The sequence below is a fragment of the Natrix helvetica genome (genome assembly GCF_964273705.1).
Source record: "Natrix helvetica genome assembly, chromosome: 13".
Classification (NCBI taxonomy): domain Eukaryota; kingdom Metazoa; phylum Chordata; class Lepidosauria; order Squamata; family Natricidae; genus Natrix; species Natrix helvetica.
In genome coordinates, this window is record NC_138557.1 from 6,305,326 (window position 1) to 6,330,433 (window position 25,108).

The 25,108-nt window shown below is 44.9% G+C and overlaps 3 protein-coding genes across 4 annotated transcripts; 2 read left to right on the plus strand and 1 right to left on the minus strand.

Moving 5' to 3' along the window:
• Positions 1-126: 126 nt before the first annotated feature.
• Positions 127-10,636, minus strand: LOC309398626 (uncharacterized protein). 2 transcript variants are annotated; one of them, XM_081965707.1, is made up of 8 exons: positions 10,440-10,636; positions 9,429-9,513; positions 8,370-8,540; positions 6,663-6,712; positions 5,816-5,930; positions 3,723-3,859; positions 2,313-3,492; positions 127-1,039 (listed from the first exon to the last, which is right to left on the minus strand). In XM_081965707.1, exons 1-8 carry the CDS (start codon positions 10,505-10,507, stop codon positions 911-913), a joined length of 1,935 nt encoding a protein of 644 aa, XP_081821833.1. In that variant the 5' UTR covers positions 10,508-10,636; the 3' UTR covers positions 127-910. The 2 variants fall into 2 exon arrangements, with proteins under 2 accessions (XP_081821833.1, XP_081821834.1); XM_081965708.1 differs by lacking the exons at positions 9,429-9,513; positions 10,440-10,636 and having other exon boundaries at positions 8,336-8,441.
• Positions 10,637-10,719: 83 nt separating this feature from the next.
• COQ7 (coenzyme Q7, hydroxylase) lies at positions 10,720-17,643 on the plus strand. The gene is made up of 6 exons (XM_081965724.1): positions 10,720-10,924; positions 12,553-12,752; positions 14,304-14,418; positions 14,507-14,646; positions 15,694-15,762; positions 17,165-17,643. Exons 1-6 carry the CDS (start codon positions 10,852-10,854, stop codon positions 17,240-17,242), a joined length of 675 nt encoding a protein of 224 aa, XP_081821850.1. The 5' UTR covers positions 10,720-10,851; the 3' UTR covers positions 17,243-17,643.
• Positions 17,644-19,511: 1,868 nt separating this feature from the next.
• ITPRIPL2 (ITPRIP like 2) lies at positions 19,512-24,905 on the plus strand. Its single transcript, XM_081966117.1, has 2 exons — positions 19,512-21,633; positions 21,748-24,905. The coding sequence occupies exon 1, from the start codon at positions 19,664-19,666 to the stop codon at positions 21,152-21,154; it is 1,491 nt and encodes a 496-aa protein (XP_081822243.1). The 5' UTR covers positions 19,512-19,663; the 3' UTR covers positions 21,155-21,633; positions 21,748-24,905.
• The last annotated feature ends 203 nt before the right edge of the window (positions 24,906-25,108 follow it).

A 25,108-nucleotide genomic window follows, 5' to 3' on the forward strand; every position in this document is an offset into this window, starting at 1 on the left:
GATGACTTGAAATGTAACATCTGCATTTAAGAATGATGCCTGTTACAAGGGTATGTTAAGACTGGTCCCTCAATGTTTTATAGAAAACGTTTGTCAAACTAAATACAATAAACATACAGTGAAAACTTTGCAGAAATGACATGCTTTTATTTGTGATCGGACAGTTTTTAAAAAATGAAGAAAAGACATTTTATAAGAAACGATGTTCAAAATGCCTTCATCGGAATAAAATCACTGCAACGTCGTAGCATCATTGTCAAGTTACATAGTTGGCACGTATTATTTATACCTGCAATCAATTCCCGTCATTCTAGTCAGTCAGATATTTGGCTAAAAAATGGGGAAAGCAACATAAAAATACAGTACTGATTATTTGACCGCTATGAACGTTTGAAATTGTGTTAAGTTGGATTAAGTTGAGCGATAAAATGAAGCAGCAGCCATAACAACACAATTAAGACACAACTCGGTTTTAAGAGACGCTGTTTTCCGTTTGGAGGTCTGCGCTGAGAAAATTTGGGGAAACAGGAAAATAAGTTTCCTAGTCTGGAAAAGATGGCCTCGTTTTCATGATCAGTATTGATTGTCCAGAAAAGAAGCACATTTAGAAGTACTAGTTCTAACTTTATTATAAGGTTACATAAATACAGAATTTTAAAACGAGCATAATGGTTAAGAGCAGTGGAAGCTACAATCTAGAAGGGGAGAAGTCTAGAGATCTGCTATTAATCATCTAATGGTCTATCAAATTGTTGCGACATCCTTGAGCAAATTGAGATGATTACAAAAATAGTATAAAATTGTGGAACATTAATCGTTATAAAGCAGCACTGCATCCTTAGAAACTTCTGGAGCATCAAATGAAATGCAAAGCAGTCCCTGGTAAAGAAAATTTAACAAAGATTTTTTTTTACTTCTGTTTTTCATACTGATGGAACACTTCCTGCGGGATGGTGCCATTTTCGGGAGCCTTCAGAAGTTTTTGAAGAAATGTTTCCGTCTTGGGGTTGACATCCTCCTTCAGTGTAATGTTTTCACCCTACAATAGAAGAAATGTTGAAGAGATAACATCAAAATTGAGGGTTTTTGACATCGTCTGCAAAATTAAAGCGAAAATATGTCCTTCCAGTGGCATGGTATTTTTGTTGTTGTTTAATGAATCCATGATCTCTTGCGGGGTGTAGTCGGGGCAACTGAATGGAGCTAACAGAGTATTTACTGGCCAGATGCCCTTCTTGTCACCGATGCGGAGTTTTGTTCGGCAGATAGATTCTCATTGTGCACAGAAAGAGAAATATCTGCCTCTACCTAGGATCAAACTCACAACCTGGTTGTGAGGCGACAGCTCCACCCCTAGGCCACCGCACCAGTCACTTCCAGTGAATGGTGTGCAGGTATGTAAATATTTATTATAGTTTCTTCAACAAATAAGAACTAGTTAATAGACAATTGGGATCCTCAAGAGACTTTTGATCAACTCCGCTTGCTATGGTCTAGCCCACTATTTCTCATCGTTGGCAACTTTAAAGATGGGAGTGGACTTCCGGCTCCCAGAATTCCCCAGCCAACAAGGCTGGATGTGATAGAATCTGGTGCTGGTTTGGAGGAAAGAAGGGCTCTTTCTCCAGGAAGTAAAAGATAAATCAACCTTGAGTCTGGTTGGTATGCAGAAAGAGGCTCAGAAGGGATCCTCCTTAAAACCTTCCCAAAATTTAACCGATCCCTATGCAGTGTGCGCTTTTACTCTGGCAAGATCCTGTCTACAGGCAAAGAGCAGTAGCACTTATATATCGCTTCACAGTGCTTTTACTGCCCTCTAAGTGGTTTAGAGTTAGCCTATTGCCCCCCAACAATTTGGATCCTCATTTTACCGACCTTGGAAGGATGGAAGGCTGAGTCAGCCTTGAGCCTGGTGAGATTTCAACTGCCAAATTGCAGGCAGCCGGCGGGCAGCAGGAGTAGCCTGCAGTACTACACTCTAACCAGTGCGCTGCCGTGGCTCATAAAGAAATTACTAGTAGTAACTACTCTGAGCAACTCATCGTCTTTCTTGGTTCCCTACACCTGACACTGGCTTGGGAATTCTGGCACCTAGCTTAAAAATGGCCAAGATTAACAAATGCTGGGTTAGCTCAAATCTTTCTGTAAAGCATGAAGCTGGAAAGGGAACACCAAGTCTACTCTCATGTCCTTTGAAATAATGGAAACTACGGGCCAGCTGTTTGGAATGCAACGGTTTATAAATATAACAGGCTAACACCCAGAATCAGCAACCAAACTGCACAGAAAAGCTCGGATTTCGAACACTTTACCATCTGCTCACAGAACCAGCTGGACGATCTGGCACTGCTCAAGAGAGACAAGTTGGTGAACTCGTCGTCGTCGGATTGCTCCCCGTCCAAACTCTTCCAAAGCGCTGCAGTTTCCCCAGGAAATCCGATCCCTTGCCCTTCCTCGATTTCACACACACAGTAACTTAGCAGTTCTGAACAACGGCAACTCGCTGGAGCCCTGGGCGGGATACAAATTGCCTCTCGTTTACAGGACTCCGATTCTAACCCGTGTTCTTGACGTGGCGAGCTATCGACGCAATCCTCTCCTGCGTGGACGTCTCTGAGCTCCTTCGGAGAGGACGACCGGTTGGATTCGCTCCTGGTCTGATCGGCGGGTATTTCTCGAGTCATTTCCTGGCAGAGCTTGTGCAGAAAAGGCGGTCCTTGTTGGACTGTAGAAATACAATCGCCATTCCGTCTTTCTGTGAGCACACCTTTCTCCGTAGAAGGCACAGCGTTGGCGTCGGTGTCATCACTGTCACCATCAGAGCCTCTTACTCCATCCCTCTCCAAGCCAAGAGATTCCCAATTTGCAAAGTTGACCTGACGGCATTTGGAAGTGGTTCGGGAGAGTGCATTGCTGCCTTCCCGTTCGCCTTTAGCCCCGTTCCTTTGGGCGCATTTCACAAGCTGTCCCCTGGGGTCGTTGGGGTGGGGTTTAGGATCGGTGACCCTTTTCAGGATAGAGGACCTGGACATCGTTTCGGAACCGAAATGCTTTCCGATCTTTTTGCCGGTGGTTGAACGCTGGCTGCCGTAAATCTCAGCTGTTGATGTGACAGAGGGGCGAGCGCAGTTTCCTTTCGACACTTTCCGCTCTTTGCTTTTCAAGACGATCGAGCGTTGAGGCCGATCTTCGTGGGCTTTGGATCCAAGTGTCTGGCTTGGTCCTGCAGCCAGAGGCTTTCTAGGTGGATAGTTCTTGGTTGAAACACCTTCACCAGGTTTGGAAGAGGACTCCTGTCTTCTGATTTTAAATGGCGTGTAAGAATGCATGCCAACGTTACCTGTACCTTTCGAAGAGGTCTTCTGCTGAGTATTCCAAGCGGCCCCGGAAAAAATTCTCTTCGATTTAACAGGAGAGGTCCTGGAAGCATTTGAAGCTTTGGCCTTTCTCTTTATCTCTTTATCGCTTTGTCTTGTTGGGCTTTGTTGGCCTCTGAAAGATCAAAACATGATAACCATCAACTTGAGCTTTCGGTGTCTGTTAAATCAGATGGTCCGTTAAATAGCAAATGGAATTTTATGCATGTGCAAAACGGGAAATGGAATGCTTTTATTGTGTCTCAAGTCCACTAAATCCAAATCCAGTAAATTGAGAGATTACAGTATGCTCTTCCCATCTAAAACAAGATGCCAACAGCCACAATAACACCTGAGCTTTCGTACCTTCTTGCCTGATTCTCATGAAAAAGAGGGGTGGAAACATCCTTCTGGTGACCATCGCTGAAACTCTTCACGCTTTTCTTCTCTCTTCTCTTATGTTCTTGAGTTTTTTCTATTTCTTCAGGAGACATTTTCGAAGTCTAATAAAAAAGAAGAATCAACAGAAATAAAACCCTTTCTCAAGCAATTTCATATGATATACATCTAGAGGAGCACAAATCTACCAAGGAGCTGACAACGTGACAGAAATACTGTATCCTTAAAATACAAACTCTTATTCTTTTCAATCAAGAACATGATTCGGTGCCTCCCGATCATAAATGGTCCCCAGGATGCTGAAAGTTGGCTTTCAGCCACATGTAGGCAGCCTCTTCTGGTTTACAACATTTATTGAGTAATTACAATCAATTACTCAGAGTGGTTTACTCTTCATCAGAAAAAAGAAGGCCATTCCTGCTTTCCAGTTTACTCTCACAACAAGAACTTAATTACCAGGAGGGGGTTCAAATTCAGCCCTCAAGTCTTAAATTTATGCCGTAGAACAGGGGTCCCCAAACTTGACAACTTTTAAGACTTGTGGACTTCAACTCCCAGAATTCTCCAGCCAGCGGCTGGAGAATTTTGGGAGTTGAAGTCCACAAGTCTTAAAGTTGCCAAGTTTGAAGACCTCTGCAGTAGAACGTCTAGGAATGATCATAATTTGTTCCATAACTTTGGTCGCAAACCGATTTAGTCGTGACTCGAATCTAATTTTGGAAATGTAGCGCTTCCCCCAAAAATAGCGCGGAAGGGGAAATTGGCCGTGGGGAAAATAATTGTGATTTTTTTTTAGTCGGAACCCGGTTTGGTTGTGGTCAGAAGCGTTCGTGACCAGAGATTCAAGTACAGGATTCCACAATTCACTGAAACGAGTGTGATGGAAGGAGTCCCCTCCCCAACTGGCATTTTCCAAAAGAAAAAACAGGATAGCTTCCTTTCCATTTCCTTCCACTCTGGGCTTATGAAACAGGTCAAAAGGACCATGCAAATAATAATGAAAAATAAAAACAAGAGTGGGATGAAAGGAGCAGAACTGTCAGAGCAGAGGAAGCACATTAATAAGAGGGAGCCACTTCCAGGAGAACGGTCAACAATTTATGAATTGATAATGCCTCCTTTGGAAACAAATGCTTCTGCAAACTGTGTTAGAGTCAACAAATAAATCTCGTAAGCGTGTCTGCCTGTCGCGGGGCAATTTGTTTGCACAGCCTGTTGAGCCATAATGGATCAATTCTCCTCTCATGTAGATCAAACAAATCAGACAGTGGATGAGTTTACAAAGTGGACTAAGGCGTAGTTTCGATACGCTACTACTGGTTGAGGATTTGTGCTGCCGATTGGGCTTTATCCAACTGCCCAGTTTACGTTTAAATAGTAAGCTAAAGCCAGGCCAAAACCTACAGGCCGTCCTTGTGTTGCAACCAGTGGTGGGGATTCAAATAATTTAACAACTGGTTCTCTGCCCTAATGACCAGCTGGGTAGGCGTGGCTCGGTGGTCATGTGACCGTGTGGGCAAGGCCAACTCAACGTCACTCACATCGACGGGTGCTTCGCTTTAGCTGTGACAATGTAATGAGGGTTAACCAGAGAGGCAGTTTCTGTAAGCAAGACAATAAAGATTAGGCTAGAATGTTTCCTTCCTGCCTTCCTTACAGGATTAGCCTTGTAAAGTGGGAAAAAAACCAAAATTGAGATTTCTTCCCCAACAACCGGTTCTCCGAACTGCTTAGAAAGTTAACAACCGGTTCTCCCGAATAGATGCGAATTAGCTGAATCCATCCTTTAGTGAGAGTTTCAATTTACAGGAGCCCTGAAAACTGTTACAACCTGTCCTCACAACCATCGCTGCGTCCCCACAGTCCTGCGATCACGATTCGACCACGTGCTTCGCTTAACCCTGGTGGTAAAAAGTTTATAAAATCAGGCGCGGCTCCCTTAAAAACCGCTTTGATTAGCACTGGAAATCCTGCTCCCAATTGCAGCCGTAAACCGAGGCGTTCCTAAAACGATTTTGGCTTAGAGTCATGTCAGAACTGGGTCTGAATAGGCCGCATACCGCAGCGACGATAAGCTTGGATGCCGATGACACCAGTCTTTTCACTTCTTCCGGGGACAAAGGCGGCACGGCATTCAAATATAACTTCGAGAGGCTGCAGGAGATCTTGTTTTGCCTGGCAGAGGAAAGTACACTTAGTTCAAAGGGACCACAAATGGGTTTTAATTCAGCTATTGGCGGGCCTGCAGCGGTCCCTTTAAGAATCTTTGGCCTGCCACACTTTTCTTTCATTTCACTATACTGTTTCAATATTGTAGTAATTGGGAGGGGGAGAATAGAAAGGAGTAGAATTGTGGAATGTGTTGTTGTCATTCCTTTATAGAAGCCAAGGTCATCTTTTGTCTCCGCACCTTGACACCTGACCGGAACTAGCGGGGTGGAGTTGTCGGGGTCGAAGAAGATGATCGGATCATGTGATGGATTTATGGGAGTGGGGCATAAGATTATGAACCTTCAACTGGGTGGAATTCCAGGAAGTTCTTCAGAGTTGGAATTTCACAGATGTGCCAACATGTCTGTTTTATTAAATTGGAGCTTTAAGGATAACTCTGCCTTGGACTCTGATTTATTTCTGCATGATATTTGGAATGCTGACAGCTATTATTATAGGAGCTGGGGTGGTGCGGTGGTTAGAATGCTGTATTGCAGGCTAATTCTGCTGACTGCCAGTAATTTGCCAACAGCACTCCTCGCACTGAGGATGCTACCTAGTTGGGTAATGAAACATCTGCAAGAAAACAAGCAAGCTCAGAGAGCACCAAGGACCCCTCGCTACCTAAATCACTTCACTGTGGTCCTTCACATCGCCTCCCCTTCCGTATACAGAATCCAGTACAAACGACATTACCTTGTCCTGCTCTTCATTTTCACCTCATTTATTCTGTCAGGTACGTACTCCTGCAAACGAAGAGGCAGAACCCATCATTGGCATGTCTACCCTCAGGTATAATACAGATTCTTTTTAGAAAGTAGAAAAAACATGCAGGAAAATCAGATCCCAAATTGATAAATTGAACGTCGTATCAATACAGAAAGGCTATGGACTAGGTCAGGTCAATAAACTTAATGCGGAGGAACATCCCCCCCTCCCCCCTTTCCCGGTTCATTACATTACTCCATTCATTTTCATAATGAGAAACTGAATGGCTTTCATGATTTCTTCAATCACTCACATTTGCTCCATTCCCAGTTGAGCATCTCCTTTCAAATGGCTGCTTCACAATCACAAGTTACTTTCCTAGAATGTCCCTAGGTGTATTCTGGGGGAGTCAAGGAACTTAAGAGAGATACACACAAAGGAATGGTATATTTCTTTTTGGGGATATGATCCAGTTACAAACATGAGATGGCTGTGTGTGTATGTGTGTTCCAGCATAACTCTGGAACGCCTCGAGCAATTTCAACCAAACTTGGTACACAGATGACTTACTCTCTTGAAAAAACACTGTGGGGGCAAGACACCCCTAAAGCCCCTCAGGGTGTGTGTTCTGTTAAGATACAGCCTGTTGTGCCTTAAAATGGCTTCTACTGTACTAAAATAGCTACAGCACAGTGAAGTTCCCATGGTAACGGCTTCACAGAGTCCCTCTGGGGAGAGGGGGCGGTCTATAAATCAAATAAAACTTAAAACTTAAACTTAACAGTACTCCACAAGGGGGCTCCCTCTGATAAGGGGGGAAATCCAACATTAGAAATTACGTTTGGTCCAGACATTTTCAACATGGTGGTATCGTTTTTCTTGACGCTAAACCTTTTAAAAACATTTTTAACTAATTTAATTGTCTTTTAATTTTAATTTACAATTTGATTGTAATTTAATAATTCATTCCTTTTCCTGTCTAATACAGGACTGGGGTAAATAAATATCTGGGCAATGCCAGGTTATTAGCTGGTCTACTTATTTTAAAAAAAACAATGAAGATTGAAAGAGCCACTAGTGATGGTAAAAAATATGATAGCATTAAGGCAGCTTGGAGATCAGTCTCCTATCTTGTCCTTTTGGTCCCCGTCCTACCCTCTTTCATTGAAAAAACAGTTGAACTAAAAACAGTAAATGGAAGTCCCATCAACTGGTTTGGTGTTATAATGCAATGTTTCCCAACCTAATGCAATTTTAAAAAGTGGGGACCTGGAGGTGATTTTTTCAAGAGGCAACTGGACTTTCTGGTTTTTCTTTGAAGGCGTTTTGCTTCTCATCCAAGAAGCTTCTTCAGCTCTGGATGAGAAGTGAAACATCTTCAAATAAAAACAGAAAGTCAAGTTGCCTCTTGAAAAAAGAACCTTTGGGACAACCATGACCTGGATGACTGAGGATCTCCATAGACATCTAAAATGTGGCGACTTCAACTCCCAGAATTCCCTATCCAGCATGCTTTTAAGATATCTGGACTTCAACTCCCACAATTCCCCAGTCAGCAAACAAGCTGAAGTCCACACATCTTAAAAGTTGCTGAGGTTGAGATACACTGGTCTAATGAATATGAACTGGAGCAAAACATAATCCCGATTTTTTCCCCTTACATGAAATATATAAAATGATGAATCTGAGTATTACTCGGGCCATCTTTTTAATAAGCTTTTCCACGTCTTTTTGCTTGGCCAGGTTTCCCTGGACTTTCCTGTTACATTCTTCAGCATTGCCAACATAGGCCCGGAGGAATGCTTCCAGCTTAATCTTGGCAAAATTATGTTCCTTTGTCCTCTGCTCGGTCAGGTAAACAGGATGCTGCAAGAAAATTTAAAAAAATGTATTAAAGAATATATAGACAAATTATCTATCTATCTATCATCTATCTATCTATCTATCTATCTATCTATCATCATCATCTATCTAATCTATCTATCTCCACCCACCCACCCACACACATCTATCATCTATCTATCTATCATCTATCTATCTATCTATCTATCTATCTATCTATCTATCTATCTATCTATCTATCATCTATCTATCTATCTATCTATCTATCTATCTATCTATCTAACTATCTATCTATCTATCATCTATCTATCTATCTAATCTATCTATCTCCACCCACACACACACACACTATCTATCATCTATCTATCTATCTATCATCTATCTATCTATCTATCATCTATCTATCTATCTATCTATCTATCATCTGCCTACCTAATTTTAATCATGTGACTGTGGGGTTGCTACAGTAGTTGTAAGTGCAAGGAGTGGATGTATGCCCCTGTTTTCAGTGCCGCTGTAACTTTGGTCTCTAAAAGAATGATTGTAAGTTGAGGACTACCTGTATTGTTATTTTTTTAAAATACAGGAATATTGTTTATATGGGAAGTCTTTAAGAGAGTTAACATATTACTAAGAGGAAAGCCTTTCCTACGCAATATTACAACCCACGTTTTGTCCTTTTGAGAAAAACTCTAGATCCTTGAGTTTTTAACTTCCCTCATTAAAATGCTGCTTTTCAGCCGAAGAAATATTGACGCTTAAGAATAGAGTATTCAAAAGCAATACACAAAAAACCAATAACCAAATTTGATTTGAAAAAAATATATCAATTGTGCAATCTGTGCGGATACACCTGCCAAGGAAAAATATCCGGATTTGGGATTCAGCTACAAGATGGATGGGAAGGCTTACCAAATAGTAGTTTTCAGCCTCATCCCAGGCAAGGCCTGATGACTGGAAGGAGTTTTCCTTTCTCTGCACCTCAATGTAATACTTTCTAAGGGAAGAAAAGCATGTTTGTCAATGGATCATTTTGGCCACTGCCCACTGCCAATGTTAAAATCTATGCCCAGAAAGTGTTTGTTTGTTCAGAACTTTGTGCCCCAACTTTGTTGTGATTGCAACAAGGCTGTCTCAATTTGCAAACAAAAAAGGAACAAGGGCTTAATTTAGTCTGTCTTTATTTATTAAATGTATATGCCACCCAATTCCCAGCAATCGGAGCTGCCTGTCTGTCTGTCATGGATGGATGGATATTTGGATCATCCAAATATCATCTGTCCATATTCCACCTGTCTATCCATTTATTTATCCCTCTATCATCTATCTCTCCATCCGTCCATCATCCACCTGTCTATCCATTTATTTATCCCTCTATCATCTATCTCTCCATCTATCTATCATCCATCTGTCCATCCATCTATTTATTTATCAGCTGTCTATCCATCGATCTATTCATCCACCTATCATCCATCCATCCATCCATTTACCATCCATCTATCTATCTGCCCATCTATCACCTATTCGTTCACCCATCTATTTATTTATCAGCTGTCTATACATTGATTTGTCTATCCATCTATCCACCTGCCTGCCTGCCTATCTATCTCTTCCATCCATCCATCTCATGGCAATGTTAAAAGGCACATTACAATTACACTCAATTATCAAATATGAAACTATTTACAGAATTTTTACAAATGCAAAGATAGACTATGTAAAAAACATGTAAAAACATGGGGAGAATTGCAAAAATTTAAAAAAGCTGGATGGAAACAAAGAAAAAAAAGACACATATCAACCCACCCATCCACCCAGAGGATGGAATGGAAAGCACTCTGCACATTCTCAGGAACCCGCGTACCCCTGCCCTGCTTCCCAGGGATTTCTCCTTCCCCCACCCCAGCCCGGCCCAACCCTTACAGCCGATGAGCCACCGAGCGGGCCAGCCTTCGCTCCGACCCCAAACCGCCCAGCAGCCCCGCCGCCATCGATCCGGCCGGAGTCCAAACGACGCGCGTCTCCACACGACCCAGAGCCCGGATCGCGTTCTGTGGTTTCCCTGACAACCTCTAAAGGAAGTGCCTCTCGGAGAACAGACGGCGGTTTTCTCCAATCGGAAAAAGAATCTCATCCCGGGGGCGGTCCTTCACGAAGGCATAGAGACATTATATAGAGCGGCAGCTACATTTGTGGAGAGTCGAACGAGCTTCCCGCCGCGCCCCACCGTCTCGAGATATCGCATATGGATTAAGGACGTTTTACGTCAGCAGGGCGCCACAACAGGGCTGTGGCCGCAGGAGCCTCGTTACGTCATCAATCCAAGCCAGGCAGCATGGCGAAGGCCGCGGCGGGCAGTGGCCTTCTGCTGATCCGTCAGCAGTACCTGCTTGGCGCCCGCTGGGAAGGTAGAGCATTTGGCGGGATTAGCTCCCATTTCTTTCGGGATTCCCACGTGATTCTCCCAACCCTGCCCTTAGAACCCTCCCTCGGATGCTTCCTTCGCCCTCCCTGGATTAACTCCCCGATCTAGTGATTTCTTACTACGATTCCCAGAATTCCCAGCAAGCAGCCATCTTGAAAGGGGCTTTGTTGCAGCCCGCTGGAGGAGATGGCTTGGATAGGAGGCTTAACAGGTGTCTAAGGAAGTGCCAGTATTGAGTTCACTCAGCTCGACCTCCTATTGCTACTATTACTGTTCCTCCTACTAATAGTAGTAATATTACTACTATCATAATAGCCCCTACTGGTCTTTATTTGCATTTTGTTTTTTAAAGTGGTTATGGTGGTTTTATGGGTTTTCCTATTGCTTTTTATATTATTATTAATAATAATTTATTAATAATTTATTATTATTTTATTTTATTAATTTTATTTTTTTAAGGGACGTGGTGGCTCAATGGCTAAGACGCTGAGCTTGTCAATCAGAAAAGTTCAGCGGTTCGAATCGCCAGTGCTGCATAACAGAGTGAGCTCCCGTTATTTGTCCCAGCTTCTGCCAACCTAGCAGTTCCAAAGCACATAAAAAATGCTAGTAGAAAAATAGGGACCACTTTTGGTAACAGCATTCTGTGTGCCTTCCGCACGGAAGTCATGCCGGCCACATAACCACGGAGACGTCTTCGGACAGCGCTGGCTCTTTGGCTCTGAAATGGAGATGAGCACCGCCCCCTAGAGTCGGGAACGACCAGCACGCATATGCAGGGGAAACTTTACCTTTATTGCTTTTTAAATGGTTTTGATTGGATTGTTGTCTTTAGCCACTGAGATGCCATGGGCCACCTACAAATTGAATAAAGCAATTAACTTAATGAATGCTCCACCTCTTCTAATGTTCTCCTTACAACCACCCTATTAAGTAGGACGGAGAGTGGCCATAAAGTCATCCAAATCCAACACCGAGCGTTGCCAGATTGTTTGGATGCAGAAGCCTTAGGGTGAATTGTTTGTGGTGTTTTGTGGTTTGTGTGGAAGTCCACACAAGAAAGTCAACATGGCAACCATTAGTGTTCATTAAAAGCTGCGCGCTCCCTTTTTTATGTGCATCATGATTTTAGTTGTAGGCATCCTCTTGATTTTCTTGAGTTCCCCCCCCCCCCAGGACCAGTGTGCAGAGTTTTCCTATTTATCATAACAGACCTGCATAGTTGGATGGATTGAGAGAGCAATTAATTCAGTCTCATCCCTCTTCTGATTGAGACTTCCTATCAATTGTTAAAGCATCTCAGTTATGTAATTATTTAACCTCTGCAGAGGATTTTGAGCTTGGACAATCATTTGTACCAAACCCTATATGACCTCTTGCCCGAGCAGATGATTGGACTAGAAGATCTCTAAGGTCCCTTCCTACTCTTGTGATTCTGTCACTATTGGTTCACTTAGGCCTTAACTGAAAATCACAAGCTGAAAGGGAAAAAGTTGATTTTTTTTAAAAAAATTAATGAATTATTTACATGCTTAGAAAACTCTGAAAAAGTTCAAGCAACGACTGCAATTTCCTTTGACAAGTAAACCAATGATTTCGTCTGTTTGACAGGGGGAAAAGGAAGATGGGGCTTGCAATTCCTACGCTCCCCGTACAGATTTTATAGTAGCGGAGTGATTTTGGGTGATATCAACAAGCCGGTGGTTGACCGAATAATCAGAGTGGATCACGCAGGTGAATTTGGGGCAAATCGCATCTACGCAGGTCAGATGGCTGTCCTAGGTAGAAGTTCAGTAGGACCAGTCATTCGTGTAAGTAGTTTTACACCACTGATTTCATCATCCTTGTTCTGATTCTTTTTTCTATACCTTAAGTTCAACTGGTAGCCAAAATATATTTTTTTTACAATTAGTTTACACCAAGGGTGTCAAACTCGAGTCGTCACATCGTTGTCACATGATGTATTGGGACTTTTTTTGCCCTTCGCTAAACCGGGCGTGGCTATGACCAGTGCATGAAGCATCCAACCTGCGGGCTCTGAGTTTGACACCCTTGCTTTATATAGTTAATTATCCACAATGATTTGTGGAGTAAATTATTATTGGGTGGAGCCCTCTGTTGTGTGAAACCATAACAAAGGTTATCTTTGACTTACAGCTGTTTGTTTAATGACAGCTCAAAGTTACAAGGGCCTGCGGGGGAGGGGGAAGATATCTACAACCTGTCCTCACATTTATGACTTTATGACACCCTGCGATCATGTGACCAAAATTCAAATGTTTCGCAACCAGCTCGCCTTTACTCCTGTTTGCAGAATCCTGCAGTCACCTGATCACAATTTGTGTTCTTTCCGACAAAAGAATCAATCGGTGAAACCAGATTAAAACCCACATGATTTCCTTAACAACTGCAGTGATTTTGCCTAACCAACGCATTGAAAATGGTCATAAAATTGCTCGTGGGCACAGGGTGACTCACTTTATGACTGGCCTGACTTAACGAGAGAAATTCAGGTTCCCAACGGTGAACATACGTCAAGGACTACCTGCTGTGGCTCACCAGCACCCAGGGGAGCTGGCAGCAGAGTTGGACAGTGAGGAGGTTGGGGAGGAACCTGGGCCAGTCCTGGAGTCTGGGGAAGGCTCTGAGGAGGGCTCTGTGTCGGAGGCAGAGAGGGGGCCAGAGCCGCATGCCTGTTATCGGCTGCCTTCAAAGTCAGACATCAGTGAGGCAGAAGAACAGCTGGAGCCTGTTCCCAGTGTGCACATGTGCAGAGTTGCCAAATGAAGAGAACAGCTAAAGAACAGGGGTCGACTTGGGAGTAAGGCCACAGGTAGACGATGAATGGCCCCTCCCAGAGGAAATAAAAGAGGAGCGAAAGGGGAGTGGAGTTTGCAGGAGACAATTAGTTCACTTCATTGGTTCCTGACTCTCCGAGACTCCTTGCCGAGTTTTGCAGATATCGTCCTGGCAACTCTCCAAGCCAGAGAAGGTCTGTGACTGTAAATCCTCCCTTGAAAGACTTTACTGGATGTGAATGAGCAGAATTCACAGTCAATTAATAAAAGGGTTTTTTTGCCGGGACCAGGAGTTTGTTTCATGCTCTTGGGAAGCCTCGGTCAGACACTACCTGTATGACTAGATTAGTTCTGGCGTAGACTGTTAGATGGCCTGCATCTAATCATTGTTTATTGAAAACATGGCTTATGGCTCAGAGCAGTGTATGAGCTCGGCTCATGTGGGCTCCATGATGGTTTAGCAAAATTAAAAGACGGCAGTGTGTCTCTCCAGATTGAGAGAGCATACAGATGGAAGACTTCTGAACTATGCGGAACTCTCTTTGTGTTTTTATTTTAATCCAGCAAATGTGGGAACAAGAAAAGGACCATTTGAAACAAATGAAGGACTTGCTGGTTATGTACAGAGTCCGTCCAACTATTTTGTTACCTCTGTGGAACGTGGCAGGTTATATGTTAGGTGAGCATCGGTGTTTCTCTTTTCCTAATAGATATCTGGGATATGTACCTTCCCGAGAACAGCTGGGATTTTGGTGTTTTACCTCTAGGTGCTGGCACAGCTTTGCTGGGGAAGAAAGCTGCCATGGCCTGCACAGTGGCTGTGGAGGAAAGCATCGCTGTGCATTACAACAACCAGATCAGGGTCCTCGTAGAAGAAGATCCTGAGAAATACAAGGAGTTGTTACAGGTAAGCTAAAAAGTTATGGGGACAATCTTTGTTCAATTTAGAGCAGTGTTTTTCAAAGTTGGCAACTTAAAGATCTATGGACTTCAACTCTGCAGCATGCTAGTTGAGGAATTCTGGGAGTTGAAGTCCAAAACACCAGTAAAAGTTCCTCAGTATGGCTGGGGAATTCTGGGAGTTGAAGTTCACACACCTTAAAAGTTCCTCAGTACAGCTAGGAAATTCTGGGAGTTGAAGTCCACAGACCTTAAATGTTCCTCAGTATGGCTGGGGAATTCTGGGAGTTGAAGTCCACATACCAATAAAAGTTCTTCAGTATGACTGGAGAATTCTGGGAGTTGAAGTACACAGACCTTAAAAGTTCCTCAGTATGGCTGGGGAATTCTGGGAGTTGAAGTCCACCCACTTAAAAGTTCCTCAGTATAACTAGGGAATCCTGGGAATTGAAGTAGGTAGATAGTAGGGATAGATGGATAGATGAGATAGATAGATAGATGATAGATAAATAGATAGATAGATGATAGATGATAGATAGATAGATAGATAGATAGATAGATAGATAGATAGATAGATAGATAGATAGATAGATGATAGATAGATAGATAGATAGATGATAGATAGATAGATAGATAAAGAATCTGGTGTGCCAAATTTCATAAGTTCAGCATTTACCAACATTTCGCCATCGAATGAAATTTCCTAAATTTCCAGTGGAAGCAAAGGATGTTCTTAACCATATGTGACATAAAAACTTGTTCATCACTTCTCAAGCTAGACTGCCAGTTTGCCACGTCTTCCAAGAGAATATTCTGTTTTCATTCTTTTGAAAGCCTGTTTCGAGAACTGATGACAAGTCCCAGTTTTGGGTCAGAGCGGGATGCAGGAGCTGAAAACAGAGAGTTGGGAGCCATACGCACTATTCTGACGTTATGTGTTTTCATTTGAAGTGTACCCCAAAAGCTTTAGACATTTCTGGCATTTTTTTTAAAAACGTTACGTACGTCTTGTTTTCTCACTTGATTTGCTTCTGGGATAACACCTCTCGGCCAGATCATCAAGAAATTTCGGGATGAAGAGATGCAGCATCACGACACTGGACTGGAGTACGATGCTGAACTGGTAAGTTGGCAACCAACCTCCTCAGAATGTGCATTAATCAAAAGCAACACCCATGTTGGCTCAGGAATTCTGGGAGTTGAAATTCAGTTAACCTGGTTACCCACCCATGCTCCAGTGTATCAAATGCAAGTTGCAAGAATTGCAGCAATTGGATCATTTCCCACATGCAACCAATGGATCGCAAAGCATCAAAGGGTGCTTTGAATTTTCATCATTTTTGGTTTTGCTGCCTTTTCTGGAAACCCAGAAGCGGGTAGGTCTTTTCCCCAGGAACAGAGGAGTTTTCAGGGAACTGTTTACAAAATCATCTCACGAACCCTTCTAGAGCTGGAGCAATTAAGGCACAATTTTTTAAAATAGCATTTAGCAAAATAAAAGAGTTGGAAGGGGCCTTGGAGGTCTTGTAGTCCAACCCCCTGTCCAAGTAAGAGACCCTATACTATTCTGGACAAATGGCCTTCCAATCTCTTCTTAAAACCCTCCAGCGATAAGAGCATCCACAACTTCCGGAGGCAAGCTGGTTCAATGGTTGATTATTCTCGGGGAAAAACCTCCATCATTTAAGTTGGATCTCTCTTTAATGATCTTCCACCCCTCCTTGTCCTGTCCTGAGATGCTTTGGAGAATAAGTGCCTCCGTTCCTCTTTGTCCTGGATAACTGGAATAGCAAAAGCAGTTTCAGCCTTGACTTGTTCCTGGTAGCCGTTTTGAAGATAATGGAAAAAATTAGAATGGAATAGAATAGAATAGAATAGAATTCAATTCAATTCTTTACTGGCCAAGTGTGATTGGACACACAGGGAATTTGTCTTTGGTGTATATGCTCTCAATGTACATAAGGAGAATAAAATACATTCATGAAGAATAAAAAGATACAACCCTTAGTAATAGTCAAGGTTACTAATAAGCTATCAAATCGTACTAGTAAACAATTAAAAACAATACAAATTGTAAAGATACAAGCAGCATGGTTATAGTCATAAGTGGGAAGAGATAGATATTAGCAAGGAAGAGAAGAATAATAGTAATACATTCTTAGTAAATTATTGACAGTGTTGTGGGAATTATTTGTTTAGCAGAGCGATGGCGTTCGAGGGAAAACTCTCCTTGTGCCTAGTTGTTCTGGTGTGCAATGCTCTATAGCGTCGTTTTGAGGGTAGGAGTTGAAACAATTTATGTCCAGGATGTGAGGGGTCTGTAGATATTTTCACAATCCTCTTTTTGACTCGTGCAGTCTGCAGATCCTCAATGGAAGGCAGGATGGTAGTAATTGTTTTTTCTGCAGTTCTAATTATCCATTGAAGTCTATTCTAAACAGTTCTAATATTCGAGTCCCTTTTTGGGAGAGGGGGCGGTTTAAAAATCTAAGAAATAAAATGTTATTTCTCTTTTTTTTGCATAGACTCCGGGATATTCAGTTTTGAAGAATGCTATACAAGTCGGATGTAAAGCAGCGATATTTTTATCGGAAAGAATTTAGATTTGGCCACTGTAGATTTATCGTTAAATTAAGAGGTTATTACTGTCACATTCAAGTAGAGCAAAGCCATCCTTCTACCTTATAGAAAAGCCTCTATAGATGGGAATTATTTTGTTTTCTTCGTTCTTGCTGTCAGTTGGGGAAAAGCCAAGTGGTTACCATTTCGACTGTCTGAAATTGCTGGAAACTTGCTGGAGAGGTTACGCAACTTGTTCTCATGCGCTTTCCACCTGAAAAACACGAACGCAGTTTTGCTACCGTATTTTTTTTTTAAAAAAATTTGGCAACTGCAACATCTTTTTTCAACGAAAGGTATTCCTTTTAGAATAGCCATTTAGCCTTCCCTCCCAAGATAACTTATTATTAAAGTTTGCACTGAAAAGCAAGTCACTGCTTAAGAACCAATCGTGTGTTTTCTAATAGAATGTTCAGGACTAGATGCTTGTTCAAATGAATAGCGCTTCATTCCAAAGCTTTCAAGCATTAATTTTAACTTTAATAATAATAATAATAATAATAATAATAATAATAATAATAATAATAATAATAATAATAATAATAATAATAATAATAATAATAATAATAATAATAATTTCAACGAGAAGGAACATGAAAAATCGTGAAATACCAGGACCTAAAAATTAAAATTCAACGATTATGGCACAAACCAGCAGTGGTAATTCCAGTGGTAATCGGCACACTGGGTGCTATTCCAAAAGCACTGGAATTACATTTAAAACAGTTAAAACTTGACAAAATCACCATCAGTCAAATGCAAAAAGCTGCACTGCTTGGATCCCGCACGTATATTACGAAAATACGTTACGACGTCCTAGGCCCCAGGGTGGGGCCCGACTAGTAATTAATGCCAAATCCGGCGAATCAACTGGCCGCTGTGATACAATCATACAATAATAATAATAATAATAATAATAATAATAATAAGCAGCAGCAGCAGCATTAGCGGGGCCAGATGTTGTAAAATACGTTAAGACACATAAGATGCATTACAAGTAGTCCTCAACTTATGACAATTGAGCCCAAAACCTCTGTTGCTAAGTGAGACAATTGAGTTTTACGACCTTTATGGCCACCGTTGTTAAGTGAATCACTGCAGTTGTTAACTTGGTCACACGGTTGTTAAGTAAATCTGGCTTCCCTACGGACTTTGCGTGTGAGAAGGTCACAGAAGGGGATCACGTGACTCAGCCCCCAAACGATCTGTTTTTTTTAAACAAGCAGCTGGCCATGGCACCCGTGCCCAAGGAGAGAGCTGTGCGTGCCATCTCTGGCACCCGTGCCATAAGCGCGACATTATGGCTCTACAGCCTCCTTTGGAGGGCAGGAGTTGAAACAATTTGTGTCCAGGGTGCAAAGGGTCTGTAGATATTTCCACAACCCTCTTTTTGACTCTGCAGATCCTCAATGGAAGGCAGGTTGGTACCCATTGTTTTTTCTGCAGTTCTAATTATCTATTAAAGTCTCCGTCTGTCTTATTGGGTTGCAGAGCCAAACCAGACAGTTATGGAGATGCAAATGACAGACTCAATAATTCCTTGGTAGAATAGAATTAGCAGCTCTTCAGGCAGTTTGAGCTTCCTGAGTTGGCACAGAAAGATGGCAATCTTGGGTTTATATGGACATTCAGCCTTCTTGTCCCTCCTTCCAGCCACCGCCCAGGGCAAACTCACGCCCCGTTGCTTGGCTCCCACTTTCCTCCTCCTTCTCCTCCTCTAGCCGCTGCCTCCTTCTACTCTTCTGCGCTTCTCCCGGGGCAGTCCTGGAGCCAAGCCGAGGAGGGCAAACCCGGCGTCCGTCCCCTCGGGTCTCACCGCCCCTTCCTCCTCCTCCTCCTCCATCCCAGACTTTGGCATTTCCTCTGAGCTCATCCACTTCAAAGTGACGCGTCTCGCCCCCCCGCCGCCCCCCCGCAGCTCGGAAGAGGAAGCGAAAAACTCCAAAGCGGAGAGAAGAGTTTTTGCAGAACTTTGCAGAGCTTTTGCAAGCCGGGCCGCAGCTCCCGCGGGGAAACCAGGCGGCGTCCGGGCTCTAGGGCGGGGGAAAAGACGGACACCCAGGGTCGACGAAGCCCCAGCCGCCCACGAGGACGATCCACGTCCGCGAGTGGCCGCTTGTCCTTCCGAGCGATCGAGCCCCGGGGAAGTCTCGCTTAGGCGCCCGCGGGCGCCCGGCCAGCAAGCAGCGGTCGCAAGAGCCGGGACTCCAGCCCGTCGGTCGGAGCCGAGGGAAGAGGAAGAGGGGGCTTCTGGCCTGCCCCGTCGAAAGCTGCCCGAGGATGGGTTGAAACGCAGCCCGGCGCGAAGGAGCAACGGCGGCGGGTTTGCAGGAGGAGCTCGACCGGCGATGCACGGGAGGGTCTTCGCTCCCCGTCGGCTTTGAAGACCTTCCCTCCCTCCCTCCATGGCCGTCTACAGCCTCAACGGGCGCGTCTTCTGGCCGCTCCTGACTGGCGCTTGCACCCTCCTGCTCTGCCTGCTGCAAACGCTGCGCGGCCGAGCCGGCCCGACGGGCGGGGAAGCGGGCTGGCCGTCGGGGCTGGGAGAACTGCCGCTGCCGGTGCCGCTGCTGCTGCTGGTGGTGGTCTTGCTGGCGGCGCTGGGCTTGAGCCAGCGGGCTTGGTGGACGGCGCGGCGGCGGCAGCGGGGCGCCCAACGCAGCCCCGGCGCTTGCGGAGGCCGGGAAGCCCGCCGCCGCGCCCTGCTGGACGGCTTCTACGAGACGCGGCTGCGGCTCTCGCCCCACGTGCTGGGCCACAGCAAAGCCCACGTCAGCCTGGTGGTGGGCGAGCTCCTGCGCGCCGGCAAGGCGGCCGGCCGGCTCTCCCTGCGCGGGGATGCCGTCCAGGTGGGCAGCGCCTACGAGCAGCACAAGGTGAGCAGCCCCGACGGCTTCGACGTGCTGGTGCCGCTGCGCCTGCCGCCCTGGCTGGAGCTCCGCGCCTTGCCTTGCGGGCCCCAGGACCAACCCCAGAGGCAGCCCGGGGCCAGGGGCCTTTTCCTCTGCGCCTTGCAGGTAGCCCAGGGCGGGCAAGGCTCCCCCAGCCGGGCACTGTGCGTGGCCGCCAGCCCGGGCGAAGCCGACGGGGCGTCCCTGCTGTCGGCGGCGCTGGTGGCCCGCTGGTTCCAGGCGCAAGTGCAGCGCTGCCTGGGCGCCGTGCGCGCCCGCCTGCAAGAGCGCTGCCGGGTACGACTAGCCGTCGGGGTGGCTGCCCCCTGCCCGCTGGCATTAAACATCGTGCCCTGCTCCGACTACGTCTGCTGCCACCTCTCCCTGACCGTCCACCTCACCCCGGCTATCCCGCTGGGTGAGGGGCTCTACCTCACCCCCTGCGTCTGCTGCCCGCAGCGTTCTGCCGCCCCCCAATTGGGCACCTTCTGGACCCTCAACCTGTCCAAAGCGGAGCAGCGCTTGCTGGCTTGGCTACGGGACCAAGTCCCGGCGGACTCCTGCCACCTGAGATGCCTCCAGATCCTCAAAGGGTTGAGGGAGCTGGGAGGCCGCGCCCTGGAGCCCCCCTGGGCCGCCCAGTGGGATCGGATCCTCTCCTCCTACGTCCTCAAGACGGCCCTTTTCTGGGTCCTCCTGCGTAGCCCGTGGCAAGCTTGGGAGGACCGATTCCTGGTGGCCCGGCTGGAGGACATGGTCCTTTTCCTGGTGCAGGCTCTCCAGCGAGGGAGGCTGGCCCACCTCTTCCTCGGGAACTCTCACCTGCCCGAAATCCTGAGCTTGCCCAAATTCGTCAAGGAAGCCTCTCCGGTTAACCTGCTGGCTGATTTTGACGGGCCTGCTTTGGAGAGGGTGGCCTCCCAACTGCTGAGCGTCTGGAAGCAAGCGCCCAAGATCATCCGGATGTACGGTGGCCACAGGTACCGAAAGCAGCATCTCACCTGAGGCTCCTTCTTTATCCCCTCGCCAGCCTGGACTTTGCACCCAAAAAATGAAAGTTGAATCGCTGTGTATTCCCCAAAACAAATAGAGCTTTAGGACAGGTGCTAAGTTGGGTAGAACTTGAGCTCCATTCAAGGGTGAGGACACCTGGAGAACCTTGACTAGGAGCCAAAGGATGGCCTACATTGGACTTTTGGTCTTCTCCTAAGAGTTGGACCCGTGAGTTCCGTTCTGATCCAGTGTGGAGCTCGGGGGCTCGATCAGATTTGGGGTGCTTTTTACTAGCAGGTTGGACACGCCAGGGGTTTTCCTTGAAGGAGGGAGATGTGGGGGATGGAATGGAGCATCTTCTTGAGGTTCGCCAAAGTTCAAGAGGACAGGTTGGTCCTCATCCCGTCTGACTGATTCCTCTCTTGACTTCTTCTGCTCAGGGTTTCTGCCTTCGTCCACGAAAGCAGGCCAAATTTCCAAGACGTCCTTCGGTGGGTTTGAAGGGCAAGTCTTGAGAGGGAAAAGTTGACCGTTTCTACTTGGGAAATCTCAGGCTATATATGACTCATCCTCCCGAGTTGATGTTCTGCTTTCCTTTTTCCCAGCCAAGTTAGGAATCCGAGTGAGCCTTCGTCGCCTGCTTTGGCATTTTGCCCGGTGTCAACGAAAAGATGGAGTGGGGCCCTGATATGTGGCTGCTTATTATGGGCTGGAGTAGAAGAGAGGAAAACACAGTCTCGTTAAGTTTACAGGGAGTTTACAGGGAGTCCTCAACTTAAAACCATTCGTTTAGGGACTGTTTGAAGTTTATAACAGTCCTGAAAAACATAGGGCCGTTATTCACATGTATGACAGTAGCAGCATCCCTAGGGTCATCTGATCAAAATTTGGATGCTTGGCCATTGGCTCGTATTTACGAAGGTCCCTGGGTCATTTTGCAACCTTCTGACCAGTAAAGTCCATGGGGGGATTCAGTTTTAGTTTAGTTTAGTTTAATTTTATTGGATTTATATGCCGCCCTTCCCCCAAAGGACTCAGGGCGGCGTACAACATTAAAAAACAAAAATCAGAAAATACAAAAATTCAGTTTTAGTTTAGCTTACTTTATTGTCATTGCACCTTGTACAATAAAATTAAATGGGTACAGCTCAGGTTGTGGTTTAGGAATCATGTGCAATCATTAAGCACAACATCAGGTGTTGGCTGGTTTCCTCATTGACATGACTTATTGGAAGCCGGCAGTGAAGATGTGAAGTCGTGGTGATGTGACTGCGGGAAGCATTTATTTTAACAGCCGTGTTCCTAACTTAACAACTGCAGTGAATTCACTTAACAACGAAGGCAAGGAAGCTTGTAAGATGGGGCAAAACTCACTTCATGACTGTCTTGCTTAGCCACAGAAGTTTGAGGCGCAATTGTTGGTCATAAGCCGGGACTTCCTTACAATCATAATTTAAGAGTGGAATTATGGTCATAAGTCATGTCGGTCCTTAAGTGGATCATCACATGTCCCGCTTTAGAACCTTTTTTTGCAGTGATCTTTAAACAAACACGGCAATTGTAAAGCTTAACCCATTGTCCGTAAGTATGTTTACCAGCCCTGGGCCAGCTACTTGGCTGGCATTTCTTGGTGGGGCAAGACGGTTGATGAAATGAGAAGAGGAGGCACTGATTGTGGGTCCAAAACATTTGCCAGGGGGTACCAGGTGCTAAGAAGGAATTATTTTCCCAGGTATGGGATTTCTGAAGCTGGAGCAACAACTGAACAAATCTAATGGGTTGGGTTTTTTTGCATCAGCTGTGGATCTTAAGAAGGTCTTAACTCTTTGAAGTAGTTTTTTCGAAGCCCCGTTGCTGACTTGGCCCTAACTTTTTTTAAAAAATAGGTTTTGGGTTGGGTCAAGTGGAATGCATGAACTCATGAGACACACACCCTTGGGAAGATGGGGCCTGTTGGTTGAACAAGTGTAAAAGTTGGAAAAGAAACGACTTGAGTGTGACAGAGACGAAGAAACGAGGTTGAAGAAACGGTTGGAAGAAGGGAAAGTATTGAGAAAAAGCATGTGAAATCTATGTTGGTGGATAGTTTTTGGCAAGAATACAGGTAGTCCACAATGTACAGCCACAATTGAACCCAAAATTTATGTTGCTAAGTGAGAAAGTTGTTAAGTGAGTTTTGCTCCATTTTACGACTGTTCTTTTCCAGACTTGTTAAGCAAATCACTGCAGTTGTTCAATTAGTAACACGGTTGTTAAGTAAATCTGGTTTCCTCGTGGACTTGGCTTGACAGACGGTCGTAAAAGAGGACCATGTGACCCTGGGACTTTTCAACTGTCGTAAATGTGAGTTAGCTGTCAACCATCCGAATGTAAATCTGACCCAGGGGATGCTGCAACGGTAATAAGTGTGAAGAATGGTCCTAAGTCACTTTTTAAAGTGCCGTTATAACTTTGAACGGTCACTAAATGAAACTTACAGGCCAAGGGCTACCTATAGCACATTTCTAGGTCATTGTTCCTGGTTAAATCAATGTGTGTCAATTGATATATCAAACAATTCTAAGGTATATATTTTTTTGAGGTTGTTTTCTTGGTGTTCTTCTCCATTTGGCAATGTTCCCTCACGATTATACGTCCTTGGGGCGGAATGGATGTGTGAGAAGCCACAGAAAAACAACAACGGTGCAAAGAAAAGCTGTGAAGGTGTGGGAGCTTCACCCTGGAAACATTTTCAAGAAGAGACTAGACTGCTACCTGTCAGAAATGGCGTAGGGTCTCCTGCTTGGACGGGAGTGGGGGGGAGTGGGTTGGACTAGATGACCTACAAGGTCCCTTGCAATTCTGTTACTCTGAAAAAACACCTTTGTACACGTTTTGGGCTGCCGAGTTACCGAGTCACCGCAAGAACCTCACATCCTTTTCAAAGGGATTTTGAAATGTTCTTTCAAAATAGGAGCATAGCAGTGTGTGTTTCTACGTGTGTGTATGCATAATTTTTGCACAGGTTTACTAAAAGTTTAAGTCTCAGTAAAAAAAAAAAAACACGCGCTTTTCCAGTGAGTATTTTAAAAGCACGTTTTCACAGCATGCTTCATCCTTGGCAAGCAATGCACCGATATACACACACATTCCCACTTCTTCCAGATTTAATTTAATCGGGATGAGTCACCCGTCCGTCTCTGTGGAAATTAATCATTAAGAGTTATTACGGGGAGGCTTGCAAAGCTTCGGAGCCGATAGACATATTTATTCAGCTATCCCAGGGTCTAATAAGAGCATTCCTCTTCCATTGCAAGAGCCATCCGAGGTAACGCAAGATTTCAGGCGCTGGGGCGACTGCGGGTGGCTTTTTCAAATGCTGTCTTTCAAAGCACCGTGTGATTCTGGAACACTGGCATAGAAGCGAAGCTTGGACTCACAGCCACAAAGCGACACATAAAGTACATTTAGATCATCATCTTTTAATGAGCCCATAATCCTTTGCAGGGTGGAGTCTGAGCTGAGTATTTACTGGCTAGATGCCCTTCCTGTCACCAGGGCGGAGTTCTTTCCCCCCCCCCCCTGCAGATATGTTCTCATTGTGCCCAGAGAAAGAGAAAGTACATTTAGAGGTCTGTATTTTATTCGGAGCAAATGCATTAAAGCAAGGAACACACATGCAATTGCATAGTTCAGATGGTTTGTAAACATTGCCTGATCACCTCCTAGGGCAGTGATGGTGAAACCTTTCGACACTGAGTGCCCAAATCATAACACGTGGTTTTTGGGGTCGTTTTAAGGCCATTCATTCTGAAAACGGCCCCAAAAAATGGCCTGAAAAACAGCCGAAAAACAGGCCATTTTTCGGGGTGTTTTGGGGATGTTTTTTTGGGCCAAAAATGGTCCGGAAAACAGCCTGAAAAAAACAGTCAAAAAACAGGCAGGCGTGTCCCGTCCAGCTGGCCTTCGGATTTCCGGTGCTTTGGC

Excerpts from the sequence above, each read along its gene's own strand:
- LOC309398626 (XM_081965707.1), bottom strand. The coding sequence starts at position 10,507 with ATGGCGGCGGGGCTGCTGGGCGGTTTGGGGTCGGAGCGAAGGCTGGCC. Across the intron at positions 8,541-9,428 it reads AGGCTGAAAACTACTATTTG|CATCCTGTTTACCTGACCGA; the intron begins GTAAGCCTTCCC and ends ATTTTCTTGCAG. Across the intron at positions 3,493-3,722 it reads CATGAGAATCAGGCAAGAAG|AGGCCAACAAAGCCCAACAA; the intron begins GTACGAAAGCTC and ends TTGATCTTTCAG.
- COQ7 (XM_081965724.1), top strand. The coding sequence starts at position 10,852 with ATGGCGAAGGCCGCGGCGGGCAGTGGCCTTCTGCTGATCCGTCAGCAG. Across the intron at positions 10,925-12,552 it reads GCTTGGCGCCCGCTGGGAAG|GGGGAAAAGGAAGATGGGGC; the intron begins GTAGAGCATTTG and ends TCTGTTTGACAG. Across the intron at positions 15,763-17,164 it reads TGGAGTACGATGCTGAACTG|ACTCCGGGATATTCAGTTTT; the intron begins GTAAGTTGGCAA and ends TTTTTTGCATAG.
- ITPRIPL2 (XM_081966117.1), top strand. The coding sequence starts at position 19,664 with ATGGCCGTCTACAGCCTCAACGGGCGCGTCTTCTGGCCGCTCCTGACT.